The 16451-nt window shown below is 41.1% G+C and overlaps 1 protein-coding gene across 2 annotated transcripts in view; it reads right to left on the reverse strand.

Annotated features, from left to right (window-relative positions):
* Nucleotides 1–16451, reverse strand: part of macrod2 (mono-ADP ribosylhydrolase 2) — a 1240168-nt gene that overhangs the window by 106365 nt on the left and 1117352 nt on the right. For both annotated transcript variants that reach the window (XM_063056135.1, XM_063056134.1), the window contains one exon: nucleotides 8777–8858. In XM_063056135.1, the coding sequence (XP_062912205.1) occupies nucleotides 8777–8858 (82 nt within the window). The remainder of the gene's footprint in view (nucleotides 1–8776; nucleotides 8859–16451) is intronic.

Here is a 16451-nt window from a genome sequence, read left to right on the forward strand (position 1 = left end):
GTGTTATATTATCTTCCCACTGTTATTGCTGAGCTCCTGCATATTTCCAAAGAGACTTGAGATCTCAACAGTACTGTGGATGCTCCCATTCCCTCTTGATCAGTCAAATTCCAGGAACTCCAATGGATCCCTAAGGATGTTACGGTTCTTCAAAGAAACTTTGAAAATAGCCTTAACAAATTTCTGTGTCCTATTGAAATTGCAGATACTAGCACAGAGTGGGTTCATTGTAAACATTCTTGAACATATGATAACTAATTCAATCAAAAGCAAATTGACCTTAATTCTCCATCTTTACAATTCTTTGATTCCGATCAATTTCAAAAAGCATCTTCAAAGCCCGACTGGAAATTCCATACTTCCTTGTTTGTTCTGGAATTTCAGAAACTTGACTTGATATATAGATGTTCAGATGGAAGAACAGAAATATTAAATCTTAATTCCTTTTCTTTCATTGTAGATCTACCGAGAACTTGCAGGATTTTCTGTTTCCAGCTCGGATTTAGAGCATCTGCAATTTTGCTTATTTCCTAACTATGATCTACAAGAATGTTTGCCAGGACTCGAGGGCCCATGATACTGGGAGAGCTTGGGCAGACCAAGACTTTATTCCTTAGAGCGTAGGAGGCTGAGGGGTAATCTGAAAGTAGTGTGAAAGGACACTTATACACTTCTAATGGTGGTGGTGGCATCCGTTAGTCTTGCAAGACCATGGATCTGCGTCTGGAATGTTCCAGGGCGCAGGCCTGGGCAAGGTTGTATGGTAGACCAGCAGTTGCTCATGCAGCAAGTCTCCCCTCTCCATGACACCGATGTTGTCCAAGGGAAGGGCAAGGGCCAATATAGCTTGGCACCAGAGTCATCGCAGGAGTTGCCAGAACGAGGTTGAAGGCAACGTCAGACTGCCTTAGGGACTCCAGCTCTGGATTTATCTTCAAGGTTTACTCCCAAAGCCTTTCTCATGAGTGGGTGTGGCCACAAGTCAACAGAGGTTTGAAATCAGAGTTTTCCCTCTCTTAGATGGACTGCCGTCTCAGGCTGATGAGCTCCATCTACCCGTAATTCTAATGGAGTACTTCCATAGTCCAACAGTAATTCGTAAAAGCGTGCTTCATGCTCACGCATGCTAACCCTTGCAGAACATACTGTACTTCTTTTAGGCTTCTTTGAAGAGAGACTGAATAAACTTGGGTTGTTTTCTCTGGAGCGTTGGAGGCTGAGGGGAAATCTAATAGGGGTTTGCAAGTTTATGAGAGGCATAGAGAGAGTGGACAGAGAGTATCTGCCTCCTCAGGTTTATGAAGGTATGCATCGAAGGTGAGAGGGGGTAGGTTCAAGGGGGATGTGAGGGGTAAGTTTTTTTACTCAGAGAGTGGCGGATGCTGGGAATGTGCTGCCTGGTGTGGTGGTAGAGGCAAATATATTAGAGGCTTTTAAGAGATGTTTGGATATGCACATGATGTAAGAGAGGTGCAGGGATATGGATGTGGTGTTGGTAGGAGGGATTAGTATTTGGGTGTTTTTAATTTGCTTTTTAGCTGGTTCAGCACAACACTGTGGGCCAAACGGCCTGTTCCTGTGCTGAACTCCTTGATGTATAGAATCATAAACAGAGAAAATGAATCAAAAATGAGGCCATAGCTTTAAGGTAAGAGGGGAAAGATTTCAAAGAGATCTGAAAGATAATTTTTTCATGCAGTGGGTAGTGCATGAAATGAGCTGCCAGGGAAAGTAGTTGAGGAAGGTACAACAGCATTTAAAAGACAATTGGACAGGTACATATATAGGAAAGGTTAGAGGGATATGAGTCAAATGCAGGCAAATGGAACTAGCTTAGATGGGCATCACACTTAGCATGTTGCAATTAGGCTGAAGGGCATGTTTCCATGCTGTGTTCCTTGATGACTGGTAGATCTACATTTTTATATCATGAGAATCCACCCATCCTTACTAGCTTTTCATGGTCTCACTAGAATATGTCTTCAGACCCAGTGTGTATTTTATTGATGGCTTTTTACTGAACTTCTTAATGAACCTCTCCCTGCCCATTATCAAGCAGTCAGCAGCTGTAAGCTTGTTCACATCGATATTCAGGTCATCTATTTCACCCTAATTTTAAATTTGTTGCATTTTCCATTCCTGCTGTTAGCAGCCTATTTGCCGTTTAAGCTTTGCTCTTCACTCTGTCCATCAGCTTCAATGATAAGCAAGCCTCTGCTTTGTGACTTCCTACTATTGGTTTCGTCCTTGCATTATGATCCCTTCAGGTGAACATTCTGGCAAAGAGCCACAAAATATTGAAGCACTTATTTAAAACCGAGGTGAGTAGCAACTTATTGCTGCAGAGAATGGCGATTCTCTAGAATTCTTCAGCACAAAGGGCTGAGAGGTTACATCATCGGAGGCATTTAAAGAGGAAGTAGGAAATTTTTGCAAGATCGGGGAATTGAGGTTGGCACAGAAGAACATATAACGTCTGAGGTAGATCAGCCATGATCATATTGAATGACAGGGTCAGGACTGAGGAGGCAAGTAACCTGCTTATGGTCCTGAAGCATCTTCAATTACTGCAAAAGACTGAGGTTTGGTAAAATACTGAAAGGCTTTTATTCGCTGTACAATACGACCTCCACAGTGAGTGTCTGCCCCTGGACTGAGGGGGAGGGGCAAGGCGAACACCTTTATACAGGACTCTGTGGGAGGAGCCACAGGGGCAGTCAGCAGAGGGGTGTGTCCAGACAGGTAACCGAGTTACAACATATATACATGGTTTACCACAGGTCGTTTGTTCCTATTCTTCAGTACTAAGGCTACATGCCCTTCCTTCTGTAGTTGAAACAGTTACTGCTTAAAACTGGTACACTAGCCAAAATACACTGGCATATTTTGCAGACACCTTCATTGATGTGGTGATCTTACAGGCAGGGTCAAAAGTTAAAGCTTGTATGTTTAATAATTTAGATTGAATTTGTTCATCTGTTAAATTACTACACACGTCAGGAAGGTGCCAAATTTACAGACTTTACGTAGATTCTACAATACAAATAAATAATAATTACTGGCCTCTCCTGATCTTTGGTTTCTGGTTTCAAATTTGTTGCTTTCCACAATCTCCAAGGGAGCTGGCTTAAAGTGATTTTGTGTGCCCTCTATCACCTTATTGAATGCAACATACTTGGATTTTCAGAAGGCCTTTGACAAGGTGCCACACATGAGGCTGCTTAACTAGCTATGAACCCGTGGTATTACAGGGAAGATTCTAGCATGGATAAAGCAATGGCTGATTAGCAGGAGGCAAAGAGTGGGAATAAAGGGATCCTTTTCAGGCTGGCTGCTGCTAACTAGTGGTGCTCCACAGGGGTCTGTGTTGGCATCAATTCTTTTTATATTATATATCAATGATTTGGTTGATGGAATTGATGACTTTGTTGCAAAGTTTGCAGACGATGTGAAAGTAGGAGGGAGGGATACACAGGTGTGAGGAAATAGGCTACAGAAGACAAATAATGACAGATGGAATACAGTGTCACGCACTTCGGTAAAAGAAGAAAAAGGGATGACTATTTTCTAAATGACAGAAAATACAAAATAGTGAGATGTAAAGGGACTTGGGAATCCTTCTGCAGGATTCCGTAAAGGTTAATTTGTAGGTTGAGTCTGTGGCGGGGAAGGCAAATGTGATATTAGCATTTATTTTAAGAAGACTAGAATATAAAAGCAAGGATGTAATGTTGAGACTTCATAAAGTTCTGGTGAGGCCTCACTTGGAGTATTGTGAGTAGTTTTGGGTCCCTTATCTCAGAAAGGATATGCTGAAGCTGGAGACGGTTCCAGGATTGAATGGCTTGTCACATGGGCCTGTATTCACTAGAGTTCAGAAGAATGAGGGTTGACCTCATGGAAAGCTATCAAATAGTGAAGAGTGGATGTGGAGAGGATGTTTCCTATGGTGGGAGAGTCTAGCACCAGAGCACACAGCCTTAGAATAGAGGGGCATCCTTTTGGAACAGAGATGAGGAGGAACTTCTTTAGCCAGAGTGTGGTAATCTGTGGAATTCTCTGCCATAGGCAGCTGAGGAGGCCAAGTCTTTATGTATACTTAAGGCAAAGACCATTAGACCATAAGGCAAAGGAGCAGAAGTTGGCCATTCGGCCCATCGAGTCTGCTCCGCTATTTTATCATGAGCTGATCCACTCTGATTTCTTTGCCCATTCTCCTAATCTGTCTAAGTTCTTCTGTGGCCTCTCTTCTTCCTCAAAATTACCTGCCCCTGCATCTACCTTTATATCGTCTGCAAACTTTGCAACAAAGCAATCAATTCCATCATCCAAATCATTGACATTTAACGTAAAAAGAATTGGTCCCAGCACAGATCCCTGTGGAAGACCACTAGTCACCGGCAGCCAGCCAGAAAAGGTTTCCTTTATTCCCGGTCTTTGCCTCTTGCCAATCAGCCACTGCTTTATCCATGCTAGAATCTTCCCTGTAATACCACGGGCTCGTAGCTTGTTAAGCAGTGCCATGTTTGACACCTTATCAAATGCGTTCTGAAAAACCAAGCACTCAACACCCACAGATTCTCCTTTGTCTGTCCTGCTTGTTATTTATAACATAGAACATGGAATAGTACAGCACAGTACAGGCCCTTAGGCCCACAATGTTGTGCTGACCCTCAAGCCCTGCCTCCCATATAACCCCCCACCTTAAATTCCTCCATATACCTGTCTAGTAGTCTCTTAAACTTCACTAGTGTATCTGCCTCCACCACTGACTCAGGCAGTGCATTCCACGCACCAACCACTCTCTGAGTAAAAAATCTTCTTCTAATAGCCCCCTTGAACTTCCCTCCCCTTACCTTAAAGCCATGTCCTCTTGTATTGAGCAGTGGTGCCCTGGGGAAGAGGCTCTGGCTATCCACTCTATCTATTCCTCTTAATATCTTGTACACCTCTATCATGTCTCCTCTCATCCTCCTTCTCTCCAAAGAGTAAAGCCCTAGCTCCCTTAATCTCTGATCACAATCCATACTCTCTAAACCAGGCAGCATCCTGGTAAATTTCCTCTGTACCCTTTCCAATGCTTCCACATCCTTCCGATAGTGAGGCGACCAGAACTGGACACAGTACTCCAAGTGTGGCCTCACCAGAGTTTTAAAGAGCTGCATCATTACATCGCAACTCTTAAACTCTGTCCCTAGACTTATGAAAGCCAACATTTCTTCAAAGAATTCCAACAGATTTGTCAGGCAAGATTCCCCCTTGAGGAAACCATGCTGACTACAGCCTATTTTATCATCTGTCTCCATGTACCCTGAGACCACATCCTTAATAATCGACTCCCACATATTCCCAACCACTGAGGTCAGACAAACTAGCCTATAGTTTCACTTTGTCTGCCTCTCTCCCCTCTTGAAAAGCAGAGTGACATTTGCAATTTTCTAGTCTTCCGGAACCATTCCTAAATTTAGCGATTCTTGAAAGTTATTATTGATGCCTCCACAATCTCTTCAGCCACCTCTTTCAGAACCCTACAGTGTATACCAGCTGGTCCAGTTGACTTCTCCTCCTTCAAACCTTTCAGTTTCCCCAAGAAACTTCCCTCTAGTTATGTCAACTTCACGCACTTGACGCCCCTGACACCTGGAACTTTCACCATACTGCTGGTGTCTTCCACAGTGAATACTGTTGCAAAATATTTATTCAGTTTATCAGCTATTTTGTTGTCCCCATTACTACCTCTCCAGCATTGTTTTCCAGCAGTCCGATATCGACTCTTGCCTCTCTTTTACACTTTATATATTCTCTTTAATACCATTGGTGAGCTTACTTTTGTATTCTGTTTTTACCCTTTTAATGACTTTTTTAGTTGCCTTCCGTTGGTTTTTCAAAGCTTCCCAGTCCTCTAACTTCCCACTAATTTTTGCTCTATTATATGCCATCTCTTTGGCTTTTATGTTGGCTTTGACTTCTCTTGTTAGCCATGGTTATCTCATGTTGCCTTCAGAATACTTCTTCCTCTTTGGAATTTATATATACTGTGCCTTCTGAATTGCTTGCAGAAATTCTAGCCATTGGTACTCTGCCATCATCCTTGCCAGTGTTAGCCATTGGTACTCTGCCATCATCCTTGCCAGTGTTCTTTTCCAATCAATTCTGGCCAGCTCCTCTCTCATGCCTCTGTAATTCCCTTTTACTCCACTGCAATACTAATACATCTGACTTAGCTTCTCCTTCTCAAACTTCAGGGTGAATTCGATCATATTATGATCACTTGTCCATAAGGGTTCCTTTACCTCTAATCAGTTTTGGTTCACTGCACAACACCCAATCTAGAATACCTGATCCCCTATTGGGTTGAATGGCAAGCTGCTCTAAAAAGCCATTTCGTAGGCACTCCAGAAATTCCCCCTTCCTAGAATCGGGTGCCAACCTGATTTTCCCAATCTAATTGCATACTGAAGTCCCTCATGACTATTGTAACATTGTCCTTACAAATCCCCTCAGTATTTTTTTGCCCTTGCAGCTCTTCAGCTCTATCCACAATGATTCAACACCTCTGACCAAATGTCACCTATTTCTAATTATTTGATTTCATTTTATTCCAACAGAACCCCCTCTGTCTTCCTGCCAATCCTTTTGCTACAATGTGTATCTTTGGACATTAAGTTCTCAGCTGTAATCTTTCAGCCATGATTTGGTAATGCCTACTACATCATACCTGTGAATCTGCAACTGTGCTGCAAGTTCACCTACCTAATTCCAAATACTGCGTGCATTCAGATGCAACACCTTTAGTCTTGTATTCACCCTTTTCAATTTTGTCCACCTTTCACATTGCATCTCATCTTGTTGACTGCAATTTTACCCTATCAATGCTTTATCCTCACTACACATTGCCTCTGTTTGTAAACCAGCTACCTCGTCTTCAGCACTATTATTTGCCTTTCCTACGATACTTCTTTCATTTAAATACAGGTAGCTCAGGATGCTAGTCGCACCATTCTCAACCTTTTGATTCCTAACTTTGACTGAAGTCTTACCTACTTCGGCCCCAGCAACTTCTCCACTAACTATTCTGGCAATCTGGTTTAAACCCCACTGTGCAGCTTTAACAAATCTTCCTGCTAGGATATTAGTCCCACTCCAGTTCAGGTGCAAACCATTGCTTCTGCACAGGTTCCACCTTCCCTGGAAGAGAGCCCAATCATCCAAAAATCTTATGCCCTCCCTCCTACACAACTCCTTAGCCACATATTAAACTGTATAATCTTCCTAGTTCTAGCCTCACTATCACATCGCATGGGTAGCCATTCCGACATCACAACGCTGGAGGTCCTGCCCTTTAACTTCGCACCTAACTCCATGAACTCCCTATGCTGAACCTCGTCACTTGTCCCACTCATGTCATTAGTACCTACATGGACCATGACATCTGGCTGTTCAACCTCCTACTTAACAATACCGAGGACTCAGTCTGAAATATCCCAGACCCTGGCACCCAGGAGTCAACATACCATTCAGGAATCTTTCTCACCCACAGAACCTCCTTTCTGTTCCCCTAACTAATGAATCCACAATCACCACGGCACGCCGCTTCGCCCACTTCCCATTTGAGTCACAGAGGCAGTGCCAGAGACCCGACCTCCGTTAGGTCATTCTCTGCCCCCTGACAGTATCCAAAATGATTTTCCTGTTGTTGAGGGGGATGGCCTCAGGAGTACTCTGCATTGTTTCCCTTTCCCCTTCCTGACTGTCACTCAGTTTCCTGTGTCTTGCACCAAGGGTGTAACTACCTCCCCATATGTCCTATCTCTCACTCTTCCAGTCTCCCGAATGATCCGGAGTTCATTGAGTTCCAGCTCCCAATGCTTAATGCGGTTTGGTAGAAGCTACAGCTAGATACACTTCTCACAGAAGTAGTCTGGGGGTCTCCCTGCCTTCCCACATCCCACAAGAGGAGCATTTCACTATCCTGCCTGGCATCTCTACTGTCCTAGCTGAGCAGATATAAGGAAGAGAAGAAAAAAAAATTGAGCTTTTTTCCCCTTGCTTTCTCTGAGTGAAGCCTCTCTTCACAGAAGACTCAAAGATCTAAAGCCTTAAGATCACCACCTTGACTATGTCCACTCAGATGATGGCCACTGCAACGATAGCAGCAGTGCTTACCCCTGTCTTCCTCTAATCTGCTCTTACTAATTAATCCCAAATGCCGATTGGTTGCTGGTTAAAGCTCTATTATGCTACTGTGACCTGCTCCTGCATTTTATCCTCGGGCAGTGGACCTGATTGAAGACGCCCTCCTTTCCAAACTTCCGATGTCAGGATTGGCCGCTGGTCAAAGCTCTATTTGACTGTTGCTTTGGACCACGGAGATTTTCAAGTGATAATAACATGCAGTATTCTCCACAACATGAACTACAGGTAGGTGGACAGATTTCAAACCAAATCAAAAAATGCTGGAAAGACTCAACAAGTAATGCAGTAGTCATGGAAAGAGAAGCAGAGCAAATATTTCAGGTCAAAGACCCTTCATGATAACAGATTCTTAAATAGTAATTTCATCCCAGGTGTGAATTATAAGTCATTTACCTTAAATGTTAACTTAAGTTTCTCTCTCTTTATCGCCTTACCTGCTGAATGTTTCAAGTATTTCCCCTTTGTATATTATATTTCTAGCTCCTGCAGTACTTTCATTCATATCAATTTAAATGCACACATTTGTACACCCAAAAAAATCAGCTGTTTTTATGAAGTTAGATTTGTTTCAATAACATACCTATTGGAAAATGGTGAAGCATTTTCTCCTTGTAGATCTTATGATCACTTTCCAAGAAAACACAGAAGATAATGCGATCCACCTGGAAATAAAAATAATCAGTTCAACATAATTTTCAAGAGGAATTGGATAAATACTCGAGGCAGAAATTTTTAATGACATAGAGAAAGAGCAAGAGAGTAGAGCTAATTGAATAGTTTGTTCCAAGAATCAGAATGGATGTTATTGGCTGGATATTATCATTTTCAGCTACATCAATCTATGGTTCTAACACCAGAAAAGGGATGCAATTTGCACATGACACACAAATATTAGTTGCAGGATTTGTTCCTAATTACAAATTATACAACCATTAAAAATATCTCAAATTGAATGCACACATTTCAGGAAACCTATCATATATTCAGGTAGGCATTGAAAAAGCATCCTGTAAAATTGATTACAGTCATCAATTTTAGGCAAACAGAAATGATACACCATGTCAATGAAATGTTAACTCACTGTCACAAGATACACACAAAATGTAATTGCTTATTTGGGAGCGCAGCAAGAAAGAACAGTCTCTGGATGTTGCAGTGCAGTGTTTGATTATTGCTGAGTGTCAGAAACAGGAACAGTTGAAGACCATTTGGCCCTTTGAGCCTATTCTGCCATCAATTAGATCACAGCTGATCTTCCACTTCAGCACCTTCTTTTACAATTTCACATTCCTTAATTCCACAGGTATCAAAAAATCTATCAGTCTTAGCTTCAAGAAACTTAATGACTGAGCAAGCACATTCACTGGGTAGAGAATTCAGAATACAGATAAACAAATCCAGTGAAAGAACTTGTAGTTGGCATCAAGTGCTAATATATAATATAGCCCCTTTTCCTCCCTAATAGTACGTATATTGACAGTCACTTTCTAATATAGCAGTTAACATGAATGCGAATAATGAGAAAAATGGAATTCAGGATCAACAACTTTACTCAAAACAGTGCCTTGCATGTGGAATTTTCCACTAAGTTGGAGTGCTTAAGGCAAAAAAAACCAAAATTCATATTCAAATGAAAGCAAGCTAAACAAATGGATGGGGTTTGAATGGATGGGAGGAGGCTTGTAATGTGGGCAAAGGCCAGTTCTTATGCTGCATGCACCATGTAAATCTGAAAATGATGAGCAGCAGCATCTCATTCCAGTTTGATTTCACTCACTGGGGATTACAGCTAATCGGGAAGAAGCCACATAAAATATTCTGGATAATGTCACTGTATAATAATTTAAATTATACAAGTAAATACCCTGGTACACAAAATCCCCTAACATAATATACTACTAATAAGCAATCTATTTTAAGTTCCCCTGTATGAAAGATTTATCAGATACAGTGTACACTGCATATTAAAAAAAATTCTTTAAACAGATAGATGTGATGAGATGAATCTACATAACAATTTCCTCTGACAGTTACTGAGACAGAAGTCGACAGCAAATAATTGGTCCATATATATAAAAAAAATTAGACCACATCTCCAATTATTTTAATAGCTTTTGTAAATAATATTTTCCAATTAAAGTGGATAATAATCAGTCTCAACTTTCTTGAACATATGAAATCTGTAAGAATTACGACAGATAGAGAAATTAGTTGAGTCAAGTCCTGAAGATATCTATTCCTCAAAACATTACTGTTTGCCCTGAATTGAAAGGCAGTTTCGTGAGCAGTGACAAATGGTAAAGTTGGAAATGAATTGCGTTTCAACAAACAGCCAAATGAGACTGTTGAGTTTTCTCAACCATAGATACTGTGACACATATACAATTTGTCTTCTTTGCTGCTGTCTTCAAGGGAGATACAAAATTATGCATGTTTAGAATATTGAAAGGACATCCTCTATGGTTTACAGTTAAAGTGACTGACAAAACAGTGATAATCCTGTATTCAGCAAGATAGGGATAGGGTGGAGTAAGATGGACGTTCATTGCTGAATGATAAATGATAAAATTAAAGAAAAGGCAATGTACATGCAAATTAAATGAAAAAGCAAGTAAAGTTTTAAGCCCTCAGCAATATTATTAATATTTAATATGCGACTTTGCATCCCATATTCTATCTTAAAAGAAGTCATACAAGATTACATATGAAAAACTGTCATTACCATGAGCTCAGCTAGTTTGACTGCTGTTGCTTAATATTACCAATAAGCATGAATTCATCAGAGATCCTCCTCAGGAACCAAGGGTCTCACTGTCAGTGTTTTGAGCAAAAAATACTTGTCAAAGATACACTGTAACTTCTTCATGGTTTTACGTGAGGATAGAGAGTCTGATTCTTTCATCTTGATATTAGAACAAAATACAAGTCTCCACAATTTTAAATTATTAATCATAGGATACCGTAAACTGAGCATATGTGTATTGCATAGAAATATAAGAAGTTTGTCTGACTTAACCCCTAATAATGTTTGATAATGAGGTAGAGTGCGTGGTGATAACAGGCCAGAATACATTCTTGACTTTTCAACAGTTCAATGGGAGCCAAAAACAGAGGGCACACATTTATGATGCTGAGATACATCCTCGGATGTGCTGGGACACATCATCAGTGACATAATCTGGGTCATTGGGTGTTTCGGGTCTTTCAACATCAGACAATCAAGCCGAGGTTGATCAAGCCCTGGCTTGCATCCCAGCAGCATTGGTCCACGTGTCACACCTCTTGATCCACAGCCGTATGGAGGCTTGCTCAGCAGCCTCTGTGACGGTCCTGATTGCTCTTCTCTTTGCAGCCCCCCTCATGCTCAGGAGAGATTAGGTTAAAGTAACTGGTCGAAGGATTCAAAAAGAAATGATGGAAAATATTTTCTCCCAGTGTGAGGCAGGTGACTGTAATTTACTGCCTAAGGGAGTGGTGGAGGCAAATTATGTCATTTCATTTAAAAGTACCTGGGCATGTGCTTGAAGATCTGTACCCTACAGCGCTACAGCTCAAGTGCTAGAGTTGAAATATTATCAGTAGGATCTTTCTACACAGACGCACTGACTACAGTTTTAATCTACCCATTCATTTGAAAGGGGTTGCCAATATTCATTAAAAATTAATTGCAGTGATTTGTTAATTTAAACTTTAATTAATTAACATTTTCAATTAACTTCATCAGTTGAATAAAATTTAAACTTTTTTTTAAAGTTTAATCCCTTTAAAAATTATTTAAATGTATGTACATCCGCTGTTTTAAATACCTGCAGTTATCAGTATTGGAGAAGATTTCTGAAAGCTGAAACAATCAGAAGAACACACACAAAATGCTGGAGGAAGTCAGCAGGCCAGGCAGCATCCATGGAATTAAGTACAGTCAGCGTTTCAGGCAGAAATGTCGACACTTTTTCCATAGGTGCTGCATGGCCTGCTGAGTTGCTCCAGCATTTTGTGTGTGTTGCTCAGATTTCCAGCATCTGCAGATTTTCTCTTGCATGTGACAATCAAAAGATCTTAGCTTGCAATGACCAAGGCCTATTCACTGTTTGTGTGCATGCAAGGTCCATCCCCCTTTATTCTTTGTTTGATGTAAAGGTATGATTGGTCATTCTCCTGAAAATGGAAGTGAACAGACTTATTGCTGTTCAATGATATCAGAGTCTCCCCACTTTACGAAGAGCTGGATACACAAGACTTGCCGTATGCTGATACAGATCTCACAGCTGCACAACAGAAGGGTATGATTGAGGGTGACCTACCTTCTCAGCAATGTGTACAACATGGGAAAAAGGGATTGAGCGGAGCTACGAAGGCACTTGACAACAACTTTTTGGAGCCCATCTGCGGACACAGCTTAATTTCTACTTTTAATGTCTCTCTTTTTCCTTTTCAAGGTGGATGGGGTTCTGACGAAGACCCTGACCTAAAACTACTGTCAAACTTTGGTTCTTTGTGATGATGGGAGCTGCTCCCGGGGCTCACCAACCAGCTGTTTTTCAACATCCCAAGGACGCAGCCTCGAAGACAAGCGGACCGTCGGAGTTCTGAGACTGTGCGGCTCTGGGGAAGAGCCAATCCTATGCTGGTATCGCTGACTGAAACATTGCGGGAGAAAACAGAACATTGGGAACAACTGATCAGCTGTTGGGAGCTCTATACTCAGATTACACTCTCCCTCTCTTTCTTTCGAGGCTGGGGGAGAGTTTGTTGCCGATTCTTGCATTGGATATCTTAGAAAAACGTGATATTAACACTAAATCAGACTTCAACATTGTAAATCAGCCAGTTGTTTGTTTTTGTTGGTCTCCCCCCCCCCCAATGTAATACAAGAATTACATTGTATACATTCTCTGATATTAAATCCAACTATTGAACTATTGATTAGGTAATCAGATTATTGCTGATAATTTGATTGCAAGAGCAATTACAAAGAAAGCATGGCAGCGCCTGTGTTTCCTTAGGAGTTTGCGAAGATTCATCATGTCATCTAAAGGCTTCGACAAACTTTGATAGATGTGCAGTGGAGAGTACAATGACTAGCTGCGCCACAACTTGATATGGAAACACGAACGCCCTTGAATGGAAAACCCTACTAAAAGTACTGGATGTGAACCAGTCCATCATGAGTAAGGCACTCCCCTCCATCGAGCCAATCTACATGAAATACTGTTGCAGGAAAGCAGCAACCATCATCAGAATCCCACATCACCCAGGACTGCTGCCATCAGGAAAAAGGTACAGGAGCCTCAGGATTCACAGCATCAGGATCAGGAACAATTACTATCTCTCAATCATCGGGCTCTTGAACCAAAGGGGATGACTTCACTTGCTCCAGCATGTTTTTGTGGATGTCTACAAAGAACAAGTATTTCAGGATGCAAATTGCATACATTTCTGTGATATTAAATGGAACCACTGAACTATTGAAATGTTCCAACTTTCAAGGAACATTTCAAGACTCACTTTCAAGGACCATTCATCTCATGTTCTCTATACATTGATTATTACTATTTTTTTTGTATTTGCACTTTTTGTTGTCTTCTGCAATCTGGTTGAACGCTCAAGGTGAGTGGTCTTTTATTAATTCTGTTATGGCTATAATTCTGTAGATGATGGGAGCTGCTCCCAGGGCACAAGAAAATGAATCTCAGGGTTGGATATGGTGACATATCTGTACTTTGACAATAAATTTACTTTGAACTTTGTTTTACTGTTCATGCTACCTGACTCTTCAGTTACATTCAATATGAGTGATGCTTTGTACTAAACTCTGTAAATAATGGTCTTTGGTGAAGGAATCCAAAGATTTCTAAATGACAGTGGCCATATGCTACCATCCCAGAGAGTTCCAGGACACAAGACATTGGTTTGGCTGTTGTAGGGCTCCAGATGGTACAGGCAGTTCTACAAGGTTTGATCATTCAGAAGCCAGCTGATACGTTTTAAAAGAAACTATTGCTGGCAGCTCACAATTAAAAGCATGTACACTCAGTGGCAATTTTATTAGGGACAGGAGTGGAACCCGGTGTTTACTTCTGTTGCTGTAGCCCATCCTCTTCAAGGTTCAAAGCATTGTGTATTCAGAGAAGCTCTTCTGCACACCACTGTTTCAATATTTGTTTATTTGAGCTATTGACACTTTCCTGTCAGCTTGAACCAGTCTTGCCATTCCCCTCTAACCTCTCTTGTTAACAAGGCATTTTTGCCGACCGAACTATCACTCACTGGATGCCTTTTACTTCTCACATCTTTCCCTGTAAACTCCAGAGACTGTTAGTGCGTGAAAATGCCAGCAGATCAGCAGTTTCTGAGATACTCAAGCCACCCTGTTTGGTACCAGCAATCACTGCATGGTCAAAGTCACTCAAATCATATTTCTTCCTCATGCTGATGTTTGCTCTGAACAACAACTGAACCTCTTGACCATGTCTGCATGCTTTTATGTATTGCTTTGCTACTACACGATTGGCTGATTGGATGTCTGCATTAACAAGGAAGTGTTCAGGTATCCCTAATAAAGTGGCCACTGGGTGTATGTAGTAATCATGATTACAGACATGCTCAATGAAAGCAAGTATATTTATAGAAATCTGGGGAAATCTAAATTCAGATAATGAGTTAATTTGGTATTAAAAGGAAATAAGCTCACGCGGGTAACAGTTGCCATAGAACTAGCAGATGACTTCCTAATTTTTTTTTTCTCTGGGAAATCTACCACACTTATTTAATCTGATCCATAAATGACACCAGGATCATAGTAATGCACTTGATTCACAAATGACTTCTGCAATAGCTGAGCAAACTAGCTAATTGCTTCTGACGACTATGTTTAAACTTAAAAAGCATAAAACAGATCATAGTAAAGCATCCAATTTGGACAAAGCAATGTCACATTGATTCCGTGAAAATCCTATATTGCGGGAAGTGCTCCACAGGCAAACCAGACAATGTGATATTTTCACACTCACTGAATCATAACTTCCAGTCAATATCCACGCACCTCTATCACCATAAAGATCGACTCACCAAAGATGATGAAGAAATGGTGGCAGCATGGTTGAAAAGGAGCAGTCATAGATATCTTCAGAATTTCTTTCAGACACCAAGAAATCTTATGGCATCAAGTCAATCAAACTCAAGGATACCTCCAACTAAATGCCACATGCACCCAGTATCAGCTGATGACACAATGTTCCCCTGCTCTGATTAATGCACAGAAGTAGCATTGAGCATAGGGAGGAGTAAGTACTCTGAAAGTGGTCTTAAATGTCCATTACTAGGTCAGGCCTGCTGGCATCATTACTGACCAAGCTACCCGAATCCCGATGCAGAAGCAAAGTCCAGTCTTTACAATGATCACGCCTTTCACTGTGCTGTGTGGCACCACTGTTGTGTTATGTGATAGCAATGCAATGCTAAGTTGACATTGAGAGCAATGTGGCAGCTCAAAAATGAACTTCCATAAGGTGGCATAAACTATCAGCACCATTCTTACAGTCAGTGCCATGCACTGAATTTCTCCAACAAAGGTATGTCTAAACATTCACTCTGGATATTCGATGGCCTTAGAAGTTGACTGCCTTTTTTGTCAACATACTCGCGATCACCCTTGTAATAAACTTAAATGGACCTTCAATTTTAACACTTGTGGCTACAACAAGCAAGAAATTTGCCAATCTCACCAAAACCTTTTCATTATTTGCAAGAAAGAAGTTGGGAAATAAGATATTACCCACTTGCTTTGATGAATGCAGCTCCAACAACACGATCCCAGGAAGAAACAACAGACTCGACTAATATCTGTACAATACCCCACACATTCACTTCCACTGCCACAACTATGTCAAAACTACTGCAAGTATTATCGACAAAAGGCACTCTTATTACTCCCCATGACTATAAACTCAGCACTTCCCAAACCTTCAACCACTATCACAACAAAATAGAAGGGAAGCAGGTGCTCTGGAATGCCTCCATCTGCAAGTTCTCTTCCAAATTGCACTCTGTCTGACTTGGAAATACATCACCACTCCTTCATCATCAACAGACCGAAATCCTGGAACTCCATGTACCGAATAGGACTGTGAAATTACCCGCACAGGAAAGTCTACAGTTCAAGGGGCAGCTCAACAGCACTTTCTCAAAGCAAATTAAGACCATGAGACACAAGAGCAGAATTAAGCCATTCGGCCCATCACATCTGCTCCACCATT

Source organism: Mobula hypostoma, chromosome 8 (assembly GCF_963921235.1).
Source record: "Mobula hypostoma chromosome 8, sMobHyp1.1, whole genome shotgun sequence".
In the NCBI taxonomy this organism is placed as follows: domain Eukaryota; kingdom Metazoa; phylum Chordata; class Chondrichthyes; order Myliobatiformes; family Myliobatidae; genus Mobula; species Mobula hypostoma.